At 37.1% G+C, this 20850-nt stretch overlaps 1 protein-coding gene across 1 annotated transcript in view; it reads left to right on the forward strand.

Moving 5' to 3' along the window:
- Window positions 1–20850, forward strand: part of MS3_00001896 (uncharacterized protein) — a 45475-nt gene that overhangs the window by 12554 nt on the left and 12071 nt on the right. Inside the window, exons 8-15 of the mRNA XM_051209399.1 lie at window positions 724–1209; window positions 4114–4332; window positions 10828–11233; window positions 13021–13233; window positions 15400–15608; window positions 16454–16733; window positions 18651–18883; window positions 20604–20835. Coding sequence (XP_051073064.1) covers window positions 724–1209; window positions 4114–4332; window positions 10828–11233; window positions 13021–13233; window positions 15400–15608; window positions 16454–16733; window positions 18651–18883; window positions 20604–20835 — 2278 coding nt within the window. The remainder of the gene's footprint in view (window positions 1–723; window positions 1210–4113; window positions 4333–10827; window positions 11234–13020; window positions 13234–15399; window positions 15609–16453; window positions 16734–18650; window positions 18884–20603; window positions 20836–20850) is intronic.

Genomic DNA, 20850 nt, shown 5'->3' on the forward strand with positions numbered 1-20850 from the left:
AAGGCAAGAAATAATGCTTTAATTCAGTAACAAACTTGAGCAAATAAAGGATGACAAGTGCGTAGTAATAGGTAGTTGGAATGACTCAGAAAGTGAAAACATGGGTGATGACGTTTAGTTTATTGAAGAAGGCAAGTAACCGTTAAAGTTTCTCAACATGTGCGACTGACTTACCAGACAACCTAGGTACATTATGTAACTTAGTATACAATGGACAGTCCTCTCACTATTTTTATTTTGGTTATTATTTGAACACATAAATATTGTTAAAAAGGGTCACCGAATACATATGTGCCACACAAATCACTTGATTTATGTATGGTCCGTGATACTACCCGGGTGGCCAAACCGAAACTGGTGGTTTTCTTAGGAGGCCACTCTCGGAGCCCTCGACCTAAGGGGTTTAATCCACAAAGCAGTGGAGCAACGTAAGGAGGTGAAGTCACATGGTAGCCGGTGACCAACAATAGGTTCATACGCCATTTATTTCTTTTAGGATCCTGGAGCCTATGTACACCATTAGTTTGGAGTCAGGGTTTTCCAACTCACCTAGGTGGACCTTCCGTCTCCAACAACCCGATTATAGCACTGAATATTCACTTTTCTTCCTCTCAATTTCATAAACAACAGTAATACCACGAGAAGGTAGTGAGTAGAACTTCCCTGAATAGATTAAACATAAAACTCTTCTTTTATTTTTTTTTAATAAAATTACAATTTTAGCTTTCAATTGGTGGTTTACCAGATTATTCAAATCGTCGTGGTTTAAGTGTTAGTCAAAATTTTATTGGATGTATAGAAGAGTTTATTTTTAATGGTGTACATATTATTAGAGATGCTCAAAGATCATTAATGAAAATACCTCAATTATTAATAAATAATGAATTAGAAGAATTACCATGGGAAGAATCACTTGGTTATCCAAAACGTAATTCATTTATATGGTGGGGTCCACCTATGACACAAGATAAATTAAATATTACTGGATTAGCTATTAGTGGATCTGGTCGATTTGGTATTGAATGTCCATCTGGTGTTATTGATAATACTGTATTAACATTTCCTGATGTTCAACAATATATTGTATTTTTAAAAATTGAACGTGATGGTGGAACAAATGTTTTACAATTTGAATTTGGTTTTCGTACTCTTAATAGAGGTGGAATTCTATTTTATCATACTGTTGATAAAGATAATAATTATATATCTGTAAGTTAAAGTAATTAGTCCTATTTGATACATTTTAATAGGGTAATAATAAGAAGATGAAGATTATTAGAACTATGTGATGATATATTAGATCAATACATTTCGAACAATCTGATCAAACACATATACTTGTTAAGAGACTGATAGGTCCTGGGTTCGAATCCCGTGGGGCGGGATCGTGGATGCTCACTGATGAGGAGCCCCCACAATAGAACGAAACGGCCATCAAGTGCTTACAGGTTTTCTATGGTGGTCTAGCATCAATTGACTCATGATCTCAACTATTGAAATTACTACAATCTCCACAAAATCCCTTCTGATATTAAAAATAAATAGTCAAATAGACTAGAAATGGAGGGTGAGAGTGTGATAAAGATAATAAACAAAATAATGTGAACACAATTTGAAACCTAATCACTATGGTTAATAAACCAATATTACCAGGGTAGGTTTAAGGTGAGAACAAACTGTTTCTGAATACACAAAAGGGATTTGAATTTTCGTATGGTTAAGGTTTCAATAAACCCTTTTGCACTTTTGTACAACACCACAAAAGCCGAGTTGAGATGAATCTTATGACCCATTTCAATTATGTGTATTGGCAATAGAGGATGATGGACGTTTATCCTCTACTCTTATTGGGTCATTTGATTCTACTTATTTCTATAACCATTTAGGTACATGTTCACATATCCTAATATTAGCTCATTATCCAGAATGATAAGGTTTCATATTATTTTCTTTATTATCCTTGTCACCCTCTTACCCTCCATTTCTAGTCTAGTTGACCATTTATTTTTATATATAAATGTTCTTAACAAGTACATTATGTGTGTGATCAGATAGTCCGAAATGTATTGCGTTAATATATCATCACATAATACTACCGATAATCTTCGTCTTCTTCTTATTACACTATCGAAATATCTGTAAGTGTTTAATCATGATAACTTTTAATTTGTATTAATGAACTTAATTCTTTGACATTGAATTATCCCATCTTTAAAAAAGACGCATTGAGATCTAATATCTAAGGAATCAATTAAATGTTATCATAGATACTCGTAAATGTTGAGTATCTTGTTTGTTATTATAGACAAACTAACTATTAATAAAGTTCGACGTTACCGAACATAAAACACAAATCGTCAATAACACTGGATGAATGACTGATTGATTAAAGTTGGAAAATTCAATTATTTGGTACCAATTCAATGATTTGAAGATTAATTGCTTGCAGCAAATCTTGAAAGTTTTGTGCTTGATTCTTTACGCAATCATGACCAGACATTACAGAGATATTCTTTATTAGGACAAAAAAGACTATCAAATCTTGTCTAGTTTTCAACAGTTCTCTGACTGAATTCATTTTATGGTGTAAACTATTTATTAATTGATGGTTAGAAAGTGTGTGTTTGCGTAATTGAATCTTATCATGGACCTACAATTGAAATCTCTAGAAAAGAAATCAACAAAAGACAATTAAGACAAACCTTGTTAAGTATGATTATACTCTTATCCATTTCATTAGAGAAAATGTCCATTAACTCTGTTTTTACTTTCTCAAACCTCAAATCATAGTGCTTGAAAGACGGATGAATAATTACAGTTATATAAACTTACAAGCCATGTAATTATATTAAGTAAAATACTAGAACATAACAGATTACAGACAGTAGATCTCAACAGATAGTGAGACTATATTTTATGGACTATCCATTCAGAAGCGTTTGAGGGATTTCGAGGTCATGGTGCCGATTTCAGTACCTAATGCTCACGTACAATCGGTTCGCAGCGGATTTTAGAGAAAACGTGATGATTGAGCGGCTACAACAAATGGGACTACTAAGAAGTTCCTTTATTTGTGATTGTGGTAACCAAATGACTTGTAAACCTTGTTCAGACTATCGTAATAATGTTGTCTTTCGATGTAATGTGTTGGAGGACAAAGTCTGATAGAGTAGGATTTTTTTTCACTCGATCCAGATTGAGACTAAGGCAAATTATGACAATTGTTGCGAACTGGTCGCATCCGGGTACTACAATATTTGCGGATGATTGGAGACCACACAGATGCCTACATAGACTTGGTTATATGCATCGTGTCGTTATCCACAAGCGGCACTTTGAGGACTCAACAACCGGAGCTATATGGTCGTAGCTAAAAGAGTTTTTGAGACCTTATTATGGTTCCAGAGGCCTACTATTATGGAGCCATATGGATGATTTCCTCTAACATATGCATTACGATTTTAGAACCTCTGAACCTCTTTCTAACCTTCACAGGTTTTTGAACCATGTAAAAGCAGTGTATCCACTTTAATTCTTTGGTTTTGTATAGTATTTACTTACTCTATACTAACTGTTTTCTTTTTAGCTAATATTTCTCAAGGCCACCTGCGATTCGTCCAAAGGTCGTCCATAAATTATAGTCTCGTCCTTGAAGTATACTCATAAGAAGTATATAAACTAATCCATCAAGTAAATGGTTACTCAAATCTTCATATTTTTCGGTGAGACCATAATTTATGGACGATATTTGAGCGAAGCTGAAATGACCTGGAGAATGGGACACCTAATGACTAAGGCTAAATGAGGGTTGTAAACTAGTTAGAATTATGATTTACTGTTGATGGTTAGTGTTAAAAATTAGATTTAGGGTTTTCATCACAATCTGACATCATCTATAATGCCGAAAAGTTATTTAGCCAAATGGATGAATGAATTTTGCGCCAAAATTCAAGACCTGTTATCCTAAACCTGGTTGGTTCGTCCATAAATTACATTCTCACCGTTCTCAATAAACTGATGTTATTTCAAGACTAAGCATTATTTTCATGTTTCATTCATACTATCAACTACTTAATACATACATTTCCCCCCAAATCATCTTTTATTTCATAGTTTGGCATGGAAGATGAAAGTGGACATTTAACATTAGAAATTGTATTACCTGGTGTGTACATCATTAAATATACTGTAAGAAATAAAGATTCCGCTGCAATCAATGGTACATTTGCTGATGGTTTATGGCATTCAGTTAAATTTAGTATGTCACAAAATTTGGTCACACTTATTATTGATAATATTGTATATACTACTGTACAAAATATGACTTTACCAGTAAGTACAATTATCAATAATCAATTTATTGTGCTTTTTATTCGATTATGGAATTTTGTTTGTTAGTTTAATGCCCTGGTACGGCCGAGGGTGGGGAGAGTCAGCTTGCCATCTTCAAATACTCTCGTATACCCACTGTCGGGGAATTCCTACTCACTGCCTTCTTGAGGCATTACTGTTATTTACGAAATTCAGAGGACGAAAAGCAAATGTCCAGAGCTTTAACCAGGTTGGTAGAGACGGAGGGTCCACATAGGGGAGTCGAAAAACCGTGATTCCAAACCAGTGGTGCACATGGACTGGCTCCAGGATCCTGAGGAAACAAATGGTGTATGAACCGATTATTGGTTACCAGCTACCATGTGACTGCATCTTCTGACGTTGCTCCACCGCCTTGTGGATGAGACCTTTAGGTCAAAGTTTCAGGGTGTAACCCCCCAAGAAAACCACTTGTTCCGGTTTGAGCATCCGGGCAATATCACAGCCCACACATAAATCAAGTGATTTGTGTGGCATATATGTATTCAGTGTCCCTTTGTGCCAGTACTTATGTGTTCAAATAATTAAAATACATAAATAAATAATGTAATTTAGGCATTTTTTGTGAAAAAAGTTCGTTCCTGTTAAATAGAAAATTTCTCTAAAGGAGTTTAGTAATATCCAATTTGAAATGACTTGGATGTTATCACATTCTTAGTAAGTTTGCCTGAAATTTGATCAGTCTTGGTTAGTAAACAAGTTTTCTATGCCAATTCCCTCGATATAGGTATTATGACACAAGTTAATATCGAATAGATGAAATGTAGCTACGAGTGGAATTCAGGACACGCCTATATACCAACCAAGTTCAACCAAATTTCAGTTAAAATATCAACAACGGGATAATCCAAGCCATTTTAAATAGGATTAAAACTCATACTCGTTGCACAAGTGGGTGACTATTTGAACTAAGAAGCTAAGTGGATAAGGCAATATCCTTTGAAGCGAATGGTACTAGGTTCGAGTCCTGGAGTCAAAATCAATTCAGATGCTGGTGCATCCAGCTGTTCTGAATAGGATGAAACGTGCGTCCTGATATGTCTTGTCGTTTGAATGCTACTTGTTATATCTGGTCGTCGCTGATTGTTGTGTCGGAAACTCTTATCACTTATACTTGGAATGAGGGACCTCTGCAATTCCTACAACGCGAAAGTATGAACACGAAGACTGGTATAAGTGAAGATTTATTAACCACCAAAACAACGATGACGACGAGGGTTGTCTAGTGCTAGCTAAATTCTATCTATTCTATAATAATATCAATTTGTCACAAGCCAGTATAATTGAATAGGCATCGTTCTTAAAAAATCAGCATGATACTTTATCAGTAAAACTATTATACTGATAAGCCGATCAGGAACAATCCAGAGGTTTCATTTATTTTTCTGTAAGTGTTTTAAAGCGCTCGAGTATTTATTAGTTCTAATATGAAGTAAAAGCTTCAAGATTATTTTTCACATCAAATCTTTATCGTTTTACCACAATGATCTCCCGACCGAAGCTGCTACCTTGACGCGGTGGTCGGCCTTCCCTATCGTGATGACCCAACCGAGCTATATTGGCTGAAACATATGTTCCTGTAGGTCCTACCATGCCAGGCAGGTCGATTGGTGAACGGTAAGACTAAAAGCAGCAACTCAAGGTCTGAGAGCGAAGTCGTACTGCTGACTGTAGAGAGGTGTGACAGCAGTAAGGTGTTTCCCTCGGACAACCAGCATGACAGCGATGCTGCCTTCCCACAAGGAGGGGTGGGGTTAGAAAAGGTCGACCCTAAAAATGTCACACCTCACCTTACCTCACGGATTTCCGTCTCCGGCGGTAAGGCCCTTTGAAGAACGGAGCTAACACGTCAAAAACCTTCCACAAAAAGGCCGTGCGCGACCGGCCGCAAGCAGTTGTCCCTTGGGCTCTGCGGTCACGCTCCCAGGTCGTCAAGACCAACACTAATCCAATTTCCTTTTCAGGTTCCTCAAGAAATACCCTTCCACGGTGTGGGCAGCCGGGAAGTGACATCAGCCCTCATACCCGTAACAGCACAAGAGACCAAGTTGGTCACATTCAAATCCTTCATACACCTCCTAATACCTCTCTTATCTCCATGACTAACCCTCCTCATGTCTCTTTATCACCTCTCACCGCTAGGGCAAACGATTTGAGTACGTGGAACGCTATTCCTGGTCTCCTGAAACCACGCTCTAAACTACACGTAGGAGCCTTTAACGTACGAACACTTTGCCAAATAGGACAGCAGGCTTCCTTAGCTAAAACTTTAGAATCTCGCGCCATCGATGTGTGCTGCGTCTCCGAAACGCGCATACAAGATCCAAGTAGCGTCATTCATTTGACCTCACCATGCCAAAATAAAGAACCGACTCGATTTACGCTTCGTGTATCTGGAAGCCCTGATTCTGCTTCCCGTGGCCTCGCCGGCGTAGGTATAGCATTGAGTCCTAGGGCAGAACTAGCTCTCTTAGAGTGGATCCCAGTAGACAGTCGTTTGTGCGCTGTCCGACTGAACGGAACAGTAAGAATCCGGAAAGATAGGGACATTCGTCGTTGCCTCTTCGTCGTCTCTGCCTATTCTCCCACTGACTGCAGCTCAGATGATGTAAAAGATGAGTTTTACAGAAAGCTTTCGGACCTTCTCCGAAAAGCTAGGCGCTCTGATGTAGTAATAGTGGCCGGTGACTTTAATGCTCAAGTAGGTAAACTAAGCGATAGGGAAAGACACCTAGGTGGATCTTATGGTGTCGTGGCTCAAAGAACAGATAATGGCGACCGTCTGTTGCAGTTATGCTCAGATAACCGCCTGTTCCTTGCAAATACTAACTTTAAGCATGAGGAAAAACATCTTTTAACATGGCGACCCCCTAATTCGTCCCAACGTTGGACCCAACTAGATCACATCGCTATCAGCCACCGATGGAGGGGCTCGATAGAAGACTGTCGCTCATTCTGGAGCACATGCCTAGATTCAGATCATGCTCTAGCGCGAGCGCGTATTTGCTTGCGTCTTACTGGACGTAGGAAAGACGCTGCAGGGAAACCTCTTAGGGGCCTACTGAATGATAGTCAAGCTAAGAGTATATTTCAGGAACACCTAGGAAAACAGTTAGGCAGCCATGTATGTGATGCCCACCCCGATGCAGCATGGAATGATATCCGAAAAGCTGTGGAAACAGCAGTGATATCTGCTAGTAAGGTAAACCAGAAGGTTAGGGAGCAACACTGGATCTCAGCAGCATCTATCGCACTGATAGATGCTCGGAAACTCATTCCACCTGGCTCTGAACATAATGAAGAGCGGAGTCAGCTTAAGCACAAGCTGACAAGAAGTCTATGCAATGATCGCGAACAGTGGTGGGTAGCGAAAGCAAGAGAGATGGAAAAGGCAGCGGCAATAGGTAATAGCAGACAATTGTTCAGACTCGTTAAGGAAACCGGAATTAGGAACCCGACCGTTAGCGAAACGATCTCAGAGAAAGATGGACATATTATTCATTCTCAATCCAGGAGATTGGATCGATGGGCAGAACACTTTAGGGATCAGTTCAACTGGCCTTCAGCCACACTTCGGTTTCCCACGATCTCCAGTCAACCTGAATGGCAAGTTAATGTAGGTCCTCCGTCTCTTTACGAAGTTGAAAAAGCCATAGGAAATCTGAAGCGAGGGAGAGCAGCAGGCCCTGACAGGGTTACTCCTGAGATTTTTAAGGATGGTGGTCCAGTATTAGCAATGAGATTAACCGAGGTCTTAGGTAGAATTTGGGAACTGGACACAATCCCATCTGACTGGTCTCAATCACTGATTGTGCCAGTCTATAAGAAAGGACAAAAGTCCTCTTGTGACAATCACAGAGGAATCAGTTTGACTAATATAGTGTCTAAAATATTAGCCTCAATAATACTTCGACGCCTAACCGAAGCTCGTGAAGAGCAGACTAGAGAAAATCAGGCTGGTTTTCGACCTGGACGTGGTTGTATAGATCAGATATTCACACTACGTCAGGTTCTAGAACACAGACACTCGTTCAGACGCCTCACAATCGTAGTATTTCTCGACCTTAAGGCGGCATTCGACTCTGTTGATCGTGAGGTTCTATGGCAGTGTTTGTCACTGAAAGGAGTACCAAAGAAGTACATTAACCTTATAAAGGCTCTCTACTCGAACACAACAGGTCGAATGAGAGCTTATGGCGAACTGTCATCAGAATTGATTACCTCAAGTGGTGTTCGTCAGGGCTGTCCACTCTCCCCATTCTTGTTCAACTTTGTGGTCGACGTACTTTTAGAGATAACACTCTCCTCATCTAAATTTTCAGGGGTTGAACTTCTACCGGGAGGTTCACTTGTTGACTTAGAATATGCTGATGACATAGTTTTATTTGGCGAAGACTCTGACAAAATGCAGAGTCTTCTGACCACTCTAAGCAACAATGCAAGCATGTTCGGGATGCGATTCTCTCCCTCGAAATGCAAAATGTTGCTTCAGGATTGGGTTACATCGACACCCGAACTAGTGATAGGGAGTGAAGTAGTTGAGTGTGTCGACCGCTTCACTTATCTTGGAAGTCTCATCAGCCCTTGTGGTCTGGTGTGTGACGAAATCTCAGCACGGATACAGAAGGCTCGACTAGCTTTTGCCAACTTGCGTCATTTATGGCGTAGGCGAGATATCCGTCTATCGACCAAAGGATGTGTTTACTGCGCAGCAGTTCGTCCCGTCCTACTATATATGGCAGTGAAACATGGCCGGTAAGAGTAGAGGATATCCGTAGGTTACTAGTATTCGATCATAGGTGTCTTCGAAACATTGCTCGTATATCATGGGGCCATCGAGTAAGTAACACAGTTGTTAGGAAACGGGTACTAGGTAAGGATGGCAAATCAATTGATGAAGTAGTGAAACTTCATCAGTTGAGATGGCTGGGACACATGTTACGTATGCCCAACTACCGACTACCTCGACGTGCTATGTTCAGTGGTATAGGAGTAGGTTGGAAGAAAGCTAGAGGCGGCCAAACCAAAACATGGCACAAGTCCATGAAGTCACTAACAAGTGGACTGAGCCATGTTGGTAGGTGTAGACTACCTGGTCGGGGACCACGAGATGATAGCAACCGATGGTTAGAGACTCTGAATGACACGGCTCAAAATCGTTTCCAATGGCGCAGGTGCATACACTCTTTGTGTTCTCCCAGATTCTAATCTTCTGAATTCTCCATGTCCCTTTTTTCCTCTTTCCAAATTTATTTCACTGGATTATACTCTTTAAATAACATCTCCAAACCCTAATCTTTCCGATTACTGCTTATACTCTTGCTACCTCTACCACTACGGGATTTGAATCGACAACTGCATCTCTGTGCTAAGGTGGTGTGGCAACTCGAACTGATGTACGTACGTACAAAGTTCTACGTTGTTACTGACTGACTGACTGACAATGATCTGGTGAACATGCAACAATCGAGATAAATATTAGATTATCAATACCATCCAATGGATATTATTCATTTTAAGTTGAAACTATTTAATTCAACTTCATTTGCACTATTCACAATATCACTGAACTTCCTTTCACTTATTCTCATCTTACACATCAAACAGTTAAACTTACTCTTGAGTTCTTCAGTTATCATTACTAAAACAAACTGTCTTAATATTTTGGTAAAAATTTATCTCGTCATTGACTGTGTATGAATTATTATCCAGTATGAACATCCTCAATAATTATTAAACCGACTATCTTACATAATAAGTTGATTTCATTCTAATGACAATTTCATATATTTTTGATTGAGATCATGAACCGATTGATGTTGGGTCATCATTGAAAACCTGGGAGCACTGGATGGCCATTTCGTCCTATTATAGGGCTCTTCAACAGTACGCATCCACGATCCCGCTCTCGAGATTAGAATCCAGAGCCTTAGGTTTCGCGCGTGAACGCTTAATCTCTAGACCACGGAGCCGGCATCCAACCATGTTAATGTCTAACCTCAACCAATCCACGAAATTGCGCGAACATCTTCCATTGTAATGAGGTAGATACCTGTCTCTACTTGACAAGGATTAGCTCCACTGATCACAGCTTCTCACTAGAACTCCAAGAATTCCCTCAACTACTAGTGAGTACATAGTAATTATCAGTATGGGGTTGTGAAGACTGTTAAGTTTTTGATTGCGATCACCAATATAGGATGATGATTGGAGGTAATGAATAGGAAACTGTATACCTAGTTTTTGAGCTATTTGACACTCGTTAGTAATGTATACCTGTAATCTTGAGGCGAATGATATTCCTTAGCCCATGTCACTCAGTTTCCCAGACAATGACAATTTAAGAACTTGGTTTCATAATAAATTTATCAAGTCATGATCAATTATGTATAGATTCTACGTGTATAAAATATTCAACCATTTTATAATTCTGATCATTTTACTGTTCTCGTTTAGTTATATTTCGATAAAGTTTCATATATTGGTGGAGGACGACCACAACGTTATTCATTTCAAGGTTGTCTACGTCAAATACGTATCAATGGAATTGATGTAGAATGGGATAAATTAGATCCAACTACACGACATCGTAGTATTATCAATGGTAGTTGTATGATACAAGATCGTTGTAATCCTAATCCATGTAAACATGAAGCACCATGTTCACAAACAGGTTCAACATTTTACTGTGACTGTACAAATACTGGTTATGCTGGAGCTGTATGTCATCAGAGTGAATATTTTACATCATGTTCAGAAGCTGGCTTATTTTATGCACTACAACAGTCCACAATAAATATTACTATTGATATGGATGGATCTGGTGTATTGGAGCCAATTGAAGTAACGTGTGATTTTACAGGTAAGATGTGATTGTTTTATATTACAAAATATACTAAATATATGCACTAAATATGCACGAGATGTCGGTTCATAGCTGCCTGTGGGGAATCTTCAGAAACATCGAACATTTCAAAATAACTTAGTCAATAGCATTCATTCATCTCTAAGGCCTCAGCAAACATGATGCTGGTCACTGAATGATACCAATGTAAATATTCGTCTTACAGTAAGTCAATCACAGCCCTAATGGTTTAGTGATAATATCACAAGCTGTAAAGCTGAGAGATCCTGTTTCAAATCTACCTGTAAGTCTTGTTGACCAGAACTAATTGTCATGAAAACCAGGTTCAGAGCTTTCAGGAGATTTTCTCATACCACCTAGAACACTAAATGTGTACGTCCTTGAAATTGTTACAGTTAATATTTTCTTTGCACAGATGATTTGTTCAGGTTGGGATAAATTATTATTACTATGCCGAAGTACACAGTTCCGAACTTCATTATTATTTACAAGGTTTTCTTGTCAGATCTAAACAATTCGTCGAAGACGAAAATAATCGAACACAAAAGGTTATCAGACAGCCTCGGCCGCAGAATACCATATAATTCCTGTAGAACTGTTTCCAGGTCAATAGATTGTAATCTTTTCATCAAGTGTTTGTTAAAATACTTCAAGGAGATAGTTTTACTAATTAATTGCATAAACTTTTGGACTAGAATTTTGTGTCGATTTCGGTCACAATTGTAGAAAGAATAGAATTTCCAACTTAAGGAAAATTCAAACAGCTCATACAATAAATATTAGACGGTGATTCATTACCATATCTTCTGCCCAAAAAAATGACCTCTTGAAAACTATCTAAGCAACAGTGTGAATGACGGAGGATGTAGATGGAGGACAACGAATTGTAAATTAATACATTACAGAATATATTAGTAAAATATAAGAACCATACATTGAATATTTCATTTGAAAATTTTCATCATTTGTTCTTCACATTCTGTATGATTCTTCCTATTTGCGGTTCTTTTCTAATTTCCTTTCTACTTTTTCAATTTGATCTTCTTAGCCTTCTGTTGCCAGGGTTTCCATTTCCGTTTGATGTCACATACTATTTATATCTGTCGACATAAGTAACATACAACATAATAGTAATTCAGGTAGAATAATTATAATTATATTATATCTTCATGGATTGGTTGAAGTTAGACAGCAGCCCTGAGTTCATATACCGCATGCGGGATCTTGGATGCACACTGCTGAGGAGTCCCATAATAGGATGAAACGGTCATTCAGTGCTTTCAGGTTTTCCATGGTGGTCTAGCTTTAATCAACTCATGAATTCAACTATTATAAGTATATTACTTAATAATCAATAATTTCAGAACTAATCATCTGTAATTTCTGACATTTTCATTTTTAATATGATACACTTGATGTACATATCTCCTTTCGACCCTTTAAAGACACAACTAAAAATTTTCTTTCTATAATCTCTTACTTATTTCAGTTTCTGAACATTTATTTAGACTCAATATTTTACTAAATACACGTAATACAAAACAGGAAATCTTTGAACAGAATACATTTTGATCTGATCACTGATGAGTAGTGGAGGTTATTCGACCAACTTGAAGTGAATCAAAGATACAATGGTATTTAGTCAGTTAGCCTCATGACTAATCAATATTTGATTGATTTAACAATTTTTTCAAGCATCCCATATAATCTTCCTCAAAAGATTTCTAAATAACGATGGGTATTATGTTATTCAATTTAATGATTTATCTATTTCAATATTACAGATCAAAATACTGTAATGACAATGTTACATCATGATGCTCCAGATGATGTTGTAGTAGACGGTTATCAAGCACCTGGTTCATATAGACGTAAATTAAATTATGGACGTGCTGATAGAGAGACACTTGGTGAGTTAGTTCGTCGATCAATTGAATGTGATCAGTCGCTTACTTATCAATGTTGGAATGCTAAACTTCTTCAACTTCCAGCTGGAGGTTAGTTTAAGTAAACTAAATTTTTTTTTATTACATCAGTATGAATGTAAACTATTTGTTTGGACGATAAAGAATTCTCTTGTTGAGTCAACTTTTTTTTATCCAATAGGAATAAAGTTGAATAATATTTGAATCATTGAGCTAAAAGAAAGATCATGTTTCGATTAGATGGTGGTTGGAGGTAGTCGACAGGAAACCCTGGACCCGGGTTTCGTGCTACCTGGCACTGGTCAGCAAGGTGTACCTGTAATCTTGAGGGAACTGGCGTTCCCTGGCGGATTCGATTCCGTTTCACTCAGCTTCACAGTCAGAGACGTTACGACTAGGCTATCCCGGCCGTGACCGACCTCCTGTAGGACTGACATGTAATCACAATTGATTGATCACTGGATGGTGACCAATGTTATGTGTGTCAAGTCCTTCTTAGTACAGACCGAATGCTATCGACCAAGTTGCAATGTGGCCAGTGGTGACTCGACATTGCGTGAACTATGTTGAAATTAGATGGTGATTGAAGGTTCCATCAAGATTACAGGCACACCTTGCTGACGAGTGTCGAGTAGCACGAAACCCGGGTCCAGTGTTTCCTGTTGACTACCTCCAACCATCCTCATTTAGCCTTAGTCATTAGATGAACATTCTCAAGGCCACGTTAACGTCACTCAAATATCGTCCATACATTATAGTCTCACTGAAAAATTTTCAAAGATGCTAGGTATCGCACTATATTTGAAGATTTAGGAAAGAATAGATAACCTCACACTTCTAATCATAGTATATATTCTGTATATCATTACAATTCGAAGAACTATATTCTCTGTGAATAGGTGAAAATTTCATATACATGGTGTTTGTCAGCTAACAGACTGCTTTGCCACAATTCATTTTCTGTATATAATTCACTCTCAAAAGTATTGATAAGATTAATTAAAATGAGTAAAGTTGTAGTTACTTAGAATACTTCGGATCCGCTGGCCAGACACTATTAGCAACAACCTACTATGGGAGAGAACAAACCAGATCCCAGTGGAGGAAGAAATCAAGGAGAAGCACTGGAAGTGGATAGGACACACATTGAGGAAAGCACCCAACTGCGTCACAAGACAATCCCTCATATGGAATCCTCATAGTCATAGGAGGAGAAGAGGAAGACCGAAGAACACATTACGCCGGGAAATGGAGATAAACATGAGAAAAATGAACAAGAATGGGATGGAACTAGAAAAGAAGGCCCAGGACAGAGTGGGTTGGAGAATGCTGGTCGGCGGCCTATGCTCCATTAGGAGTAACAGGCGTAAGTAAGTAAGTAAACTTGTGGTGTATGCTACTTATATTGACAGATATACGTAGTATGTAACACAAATCAAGAGTGGAATGCTTGTAAAAAGAGGATTGAGAAGATTGAGCTGAAACAAAAACAGAATCGGAAGAATCATGAAGAATGTAATTGAAAGATGTGTGTGAATAACAAATTGGTCTTCTTCATCTGAATGTTCGTTCACTACAAAGTAACTCATTGGAGAAATACATAGTTAAGTTTTTAAAAATAAAAGATTTCAGTAAGTAGTTCATAATGAACTCTGAATAATGATTACTTACTCAGTATGGTATACTTTATTAAGTTACAAGAATTTCAAAACTTTTTAGCTACCGGAAACATTTTCTTATTCATAAAAGATGTATTTTATTGATAAGTTAACAGAATATAACTGTTTAATCCGCGTCGGGTAGAGACAGGTATCTACCTCAGTACAATGGAAGGTGGTTGCCTAATTTCTTGTATTGGTTGAGGTTAGACGTTAAAACCGTTGGATACCGGCTCAGTGGTCCAGTAGGTTAAGCGTTTGCGTACGAAATTGAGGGCCCTGGGTTCGAATCTCGTGAGCGGGATCGTGGATGCGCACTGATGAAGTGTCCCACAATAGGACGAAACAGCCGTCCAGTGATTTCAGGCTTTCAATGGTGGTCTGACATCAATCGGTTCAAGATCTCAATCAATAACTTAATAATCTTCCTAACCCCATACTGATAATCATTGTTTAACTGTAATCGGTCACTTATTTCTAACATCACCAGTATATACATATACCTTTTGAACAACATGTTTATATATATATTGATACGCATTTTGTTGTTAAAACAAAATAAAACAACATTGTTTCTTAGGTGGAACAACTTATGAGAATCGTGCTTGGGGATGGTGGGTTAGTCAAGATGGTAGACCACAATTTTACTGGGGTGGTGGTGTCCCTGGCTTACAGAAATGTGCATGTGGTGTTGAAGGTACCTGTACAGGAGATTCACTGACATGCAATTGTGACAGTGACGGTTCAGCAACTCCACCATTAGTTGATACAGGATTATTACAATTCAAAGTAAGTAATTAATCTATTTAAAAAAAGTCGGTGAGACTATAATTTATGGACGAACCAATCAGATGTAAGATAACAAGTCTTGGATTTTGGCGCGAAATCCATTCATCCATGTGGCTTAATGGCCATAAATCATAATTCTAGTTCTTCACACAAGTTTATAACCTTCATTTAACCCCAATTAGTAGGTGTCAATTCTTAAGGTCACTTCAGAGTCGCTCAGAGGTCATCAGAAATTTATAGTCTCACCAAAAATCCAATGAATATATTGAAGTGGGAAATCAAATAAGTCAAGAGTATTAAAGTTGTATTCGAAAACTCTGAAGTTTTGCCTATCAATCTAATGATTAAATAATTATGATTTTGCCACAAGACCTAAAGTTTCAAGGTTATTTTATATTTTAATAGTTGAGATCATGAGTCAATTGGAACTAGACCACCATAGAAAACCTGGAAGCACTGGATCACCGTTTCGTTCTATTGTGGGACTGCTCAGCAGTCCGCATCCACGACACGTGTTTCATCCTTTTAGGGACTCGTAAGCTGGATGTACCTACATCTGAGTTGATAGTCGCCTTGAAACTCGAATCCATTACCGTTTGCTTTAATCGTTATTGCGTTATCCACTATGCTACCGAGTCCATATAGCTACTGACGTGTGCAACTGAATGAATTTTAATCCATGTATATAGGTTGTTTGGATCTTTCCAATATTGTTTGGTATTTTTGCTGAAAATACTTGTGATTTAATGGTTGTAATGAGGAAATCCGCACAGGGTGTAGAAACACCAAAAAAACACAACCGATCAATTACAATCCCAAACACCAATTCTATTCATTTTTTTCAGGATCATTTACCTGTAATGGAAGTTCGATTTGGTGATACTGGTGGAATTAATGATGATAAACGTGCAATTTATCGAGTCGGACCATTACGTTGTTATGGTGATATATTATTTGATAATACAGTAACATTTCGTAAATTGGATGCAAATCTTGAATTACCACCATTATATTCAGAATTTGCATTTGATATGTCATTTATATTTAGAACAACTATAACAGATGCTGTAATTATGCAAAATAATGGACGTGCATCAAAACAATTCTTTGAAGTTCGTATTCGAAGTAAGTATACATAGATACTGTTGGAGACAATAGATCCCCAAAACTCATATTTTGTAATTTTATCTTATCGATTAAATGTTAAATATTTGAATGACAGTCAATTGATGAACTAATCGATTAAATGTTTAAATAGCAGTCAATTGACGAACTTATCGATTAAATATTTGAATGGTAGTCGATTGATGAATTTATTGATTAATGTTTAAAAAATGTTGCCATGACAATATCGATTATAAATATTTGTATAAATACGCTTGATTTGTGTGCCTGATTGACCTAGTATCTGCTGGTTGCCTGTAGAATACACTTCTACGTCTTAGCAAGACTTCTTGATCGAGTTAGCCTATCGAGTCTCTGAATCCTTGATCATTCGTTCCGTTCCGAATAAGCCGAATCAGTAGTAGCATTCAAGCTTAACGAACATAACAGATACAATTAAATTTCTACCTTCATTGTTATATATTTCAATCTCTTTTATTCATTCACTTCATGAATTAATGACTAAAGTTTAGAAGATCGTTATATTGTCAATATTGAATCATAGTATAATCGAGGAAATACATTTTATTCTGTTTCAAAGTTTTCAATTGAATGCATATGGACCTCAACACTAATATTCCTCCCGATATCATCTACATCTTGAAATTTGAACAAGTGGTTCGTATCATAACTTGAAAGACTGATGAATAACACACTTCCTAATCTATGGGTACTGAGTTCAAGTTCCAGCGTAATCATTGTCAAAAATACAAGTATATCCAGTTGAAGATTCGTATAATCACTATTACTCATTATCCATGCTTTTTATTTATAACCTAATGATATGTAAAACATTTCTATCTACCCCCCCCCATAAGTTTAAATATCACACCAATACTGTTCAATTTAGGTGTCTATTTCTCAGATTTACTTATCTTAAGGTAGTTTAAACATCATTTTGTTTCAGTATTCCAAAATACATTTGAAACAGTGGAGAAGATTTGTAGCTCAAGTGGATGATTTTGGTGGAGTTTTGTTCTATGAGCTGGATGGTTTGTTTATGGAGCTTTCATCGTTCTTCTGAACGACATCACCAGCACAAACTTCAAGTAGAAGTTCACCAAAATACATTTAAACTTTACGTCAGATAATATCTTTGAACTATACAGTAAATACTTCATTTGCAAAATGTCAATCAATCATCTCGGACATCATTGTTATTTCGTTTCCACACGAATCATTCTCTGTTCTCGTTCTCTTTTGTTCGATCTTCTTAACCTTCTGCCACCAGGCATTTCACTTTCGATTGATGACACATACTACTTATATCTGTCAACATCAGTAGTACACACTGCAGTATGACTCTGTCGATGATTTCAAAGTCAAATTATAGGAGGTTGATATTTCTAATCATCGTAAAAATTGATCACAAAATCCTGGTTAACAATAAAGTTTTGTCATATACCTAACATCATAACATTTGACTACCAAGAGATTTTCTATTCAAATTTCATTATTGTTTGTGAGGATGACCCATGGGTGAACTTGAGATAGCTCTAAGAAGTTCGGAAAGAGCTGGAGATAATCCATCCAACCATCTTTTGGAAGAATATTCCAGAATCTCTACGTGTAACTTCCCTACTGGACAAGTGCTAATAACCCCCCTGTATGCCGATTGGAGGACTATAATGAGGATTTTGTTTTTACTAAAAACTATAAATACCTAAACGTTTTGTACCATATTTGATAATGTTTTGGAATAACATTACTTCTCACTCGTCTTCTGTCTTCACATTTGCGACTTGGGCGGTTCTAGCGTTCGAGTGCTCAAGTTGTACGCGGTGTATCAAGAAACTATGCTCTAGATATAACATTATTATTAAAGTATTTTATCAAATTTTTAATGCTTTATTTCCTTTTAAATCAATCATATTTTAGATGGAAATTCATTACGTGTTGCTTTTAATGTTGGCAATGGAATACAATTAACAGAAGTATCAACAGCACATTGGCTTAATGATAATCGTTGGCATGTTGTACGTTTTGAACGTAATCGTAAAGAAACACGTCTAATCGTAGATACACAAGAGCCAGCTGTTATTATTGAATCATCAGAACGTTCATTTAGTGGTTTTGATTTTGATCAACCTTTGTATGTTGGTACAACTCAAGTACGTTTATTAGTATGGGGTTGTGGGGATTGTTGAGTTTAGGTTGATATCATGAAAGGATGAATATTAGACCACCATTGAAAACCTGGAAGCACTGAATGGACGTTTCGTCCTAATATGGGACTCCTCAGCAATGCACATCTACGATCTCACACTCGGGACTGGAACCCAATACCTTCGGTCTTACTCGCGAATACTTAACATCTAGACCACTGAGTCGACATCCAACGGTGTTAATGTCTAACTTCAACCAATCCGCGATATTGCTCGACCGTCCACCGTCGTCTTCAGTGAATAACTGCTTCACAACGGACACGGTCGTACTCCACTGGATGCGCACTTCCGAGGAGTCTCGTACTAGGACGAAACGGCCGTCCAATGCTTCCAGGTTTTCAGTGGTGGTTTAACATTCATTCATCCATTCATGATATCAATTGAAACTCAAATATGTTTACTGATTATAGAAGAATAAACTGTTTATTAGTATATTAATTACAGTGAAACTTGTTGTAAAACAGTAATTTATTCATAAAAATTGAACATTTTTCGTAAAAACAATGAAATTATTAAACTTAATTAGAATCAAGGTAGTGGGTTTGTGTAGAACGCTTGATTGGAAGTCAGTTCTCATCATGAACTGACATCACCTGGAGATCTATTTAAAATTTCATACCAATAAAGAACTATTTCGTTCTAGTCTTAAGACTCCTTATTTGCATTCAACTACATTTTCAGAACTGCTGGGTACTACATCCAGAACAATACTGCGAAACTAATAATCACTTGCATCGAGATGCATTCTTGAAGTTCTGTTTTAAAAAAATCATGACAGGTAATTACTCATGTTGAGAGTGAGACAGTTAACTACTTATGTTAATAAATAATCTTTCTAAAGTATCTGATTTTAAGTCTAAATCACTTGGATTTCAACTTAGTTGTATTAGTCGTAAATCTCATGAATCCTGAGTCTCATCTTTTACGGGTCATAAATGTAGATGAAACGAGAATTTCTTACAAGCCGATTTTGTATTATTCACCAGTAAGTTTACCTTTCCCTGATAAAAAATGAGCGTAGCTTCAATAATACATGTGGCTATTTGTACAGTTTATTGAATATTTGTGCAGTTAAAAGCCCTTCAACATGAAATATATAGCATATATTATACAGTATTTGGTTCTGAGTGACTTCCGAGGAAATTCTTATTGAAAAGCCCAATTATCTAGTCAGAAAGCTTTTACCTATGAAAATTGTTAACATATCTTGTTAAAGCAACAACATTGTCCGATTAACCATTATCACTTCCAGTCAATCTATTTCACCAAGAACCATATACTTCAAGTAATTCAACTAAGCAAAATGGATTTATTTTAGGCACACTATTCATGGTTTCAGTCATAAACAACCAAATAAACTTCAAATGATTAAGTGAAGTGTGTCTGTCTGAGTTGCTAACTTCAAACTAACTATATTGCTCAACTCCTTACGTTCAAAGCTTGGATTTATTATTTATTCAGTGTGATTTTTCAAAGTTTAAACATCCCCTCACTATGAAGACACACATCTCTTTCTCACAGTTACATACGGTTTGGAATATTAAGCGGTTAGTTAGCATTCTGGTTACACTATAGTACTTTTTCAAGTATCATTCATAATTGTAACAAATTATGTAAGCATTCACATACTTTATCATTTTTTTGAATTTATTTTTATATATAAAAGGCTTTTACTGATGGTTATGTTGGTTGCTTATCAAATTTATTAATTAATGGTGTTGTACAAGATATGCGGGGTTTAGTTGAACGTGGTGTATACACTTATGGATTAAGTGCTGGATGTAAACCAAAATGTGCTTCAAATCCCTGTTTGAATAGGGGTGAATGTGTTGAATATTATTCACATTATTTTTGTGAATGTGGTTTGACTCCATACCGTGGATTTATATGTGGACGACGTAAGCTCAAATCCA

Source organism: Schistosoma haematobium, chromosome 1 (genome assembly GCF_000699445.3).
Source record: "Schistosoma haematobium chromosome 1, whole genome shotgun sequence".
NCBI lineage: Eukaryota > Metazoa > Platyhelminthes > Trematoda > Strigeidida > Schistosomatidae > Schistosoma > Schistosoma haematobium.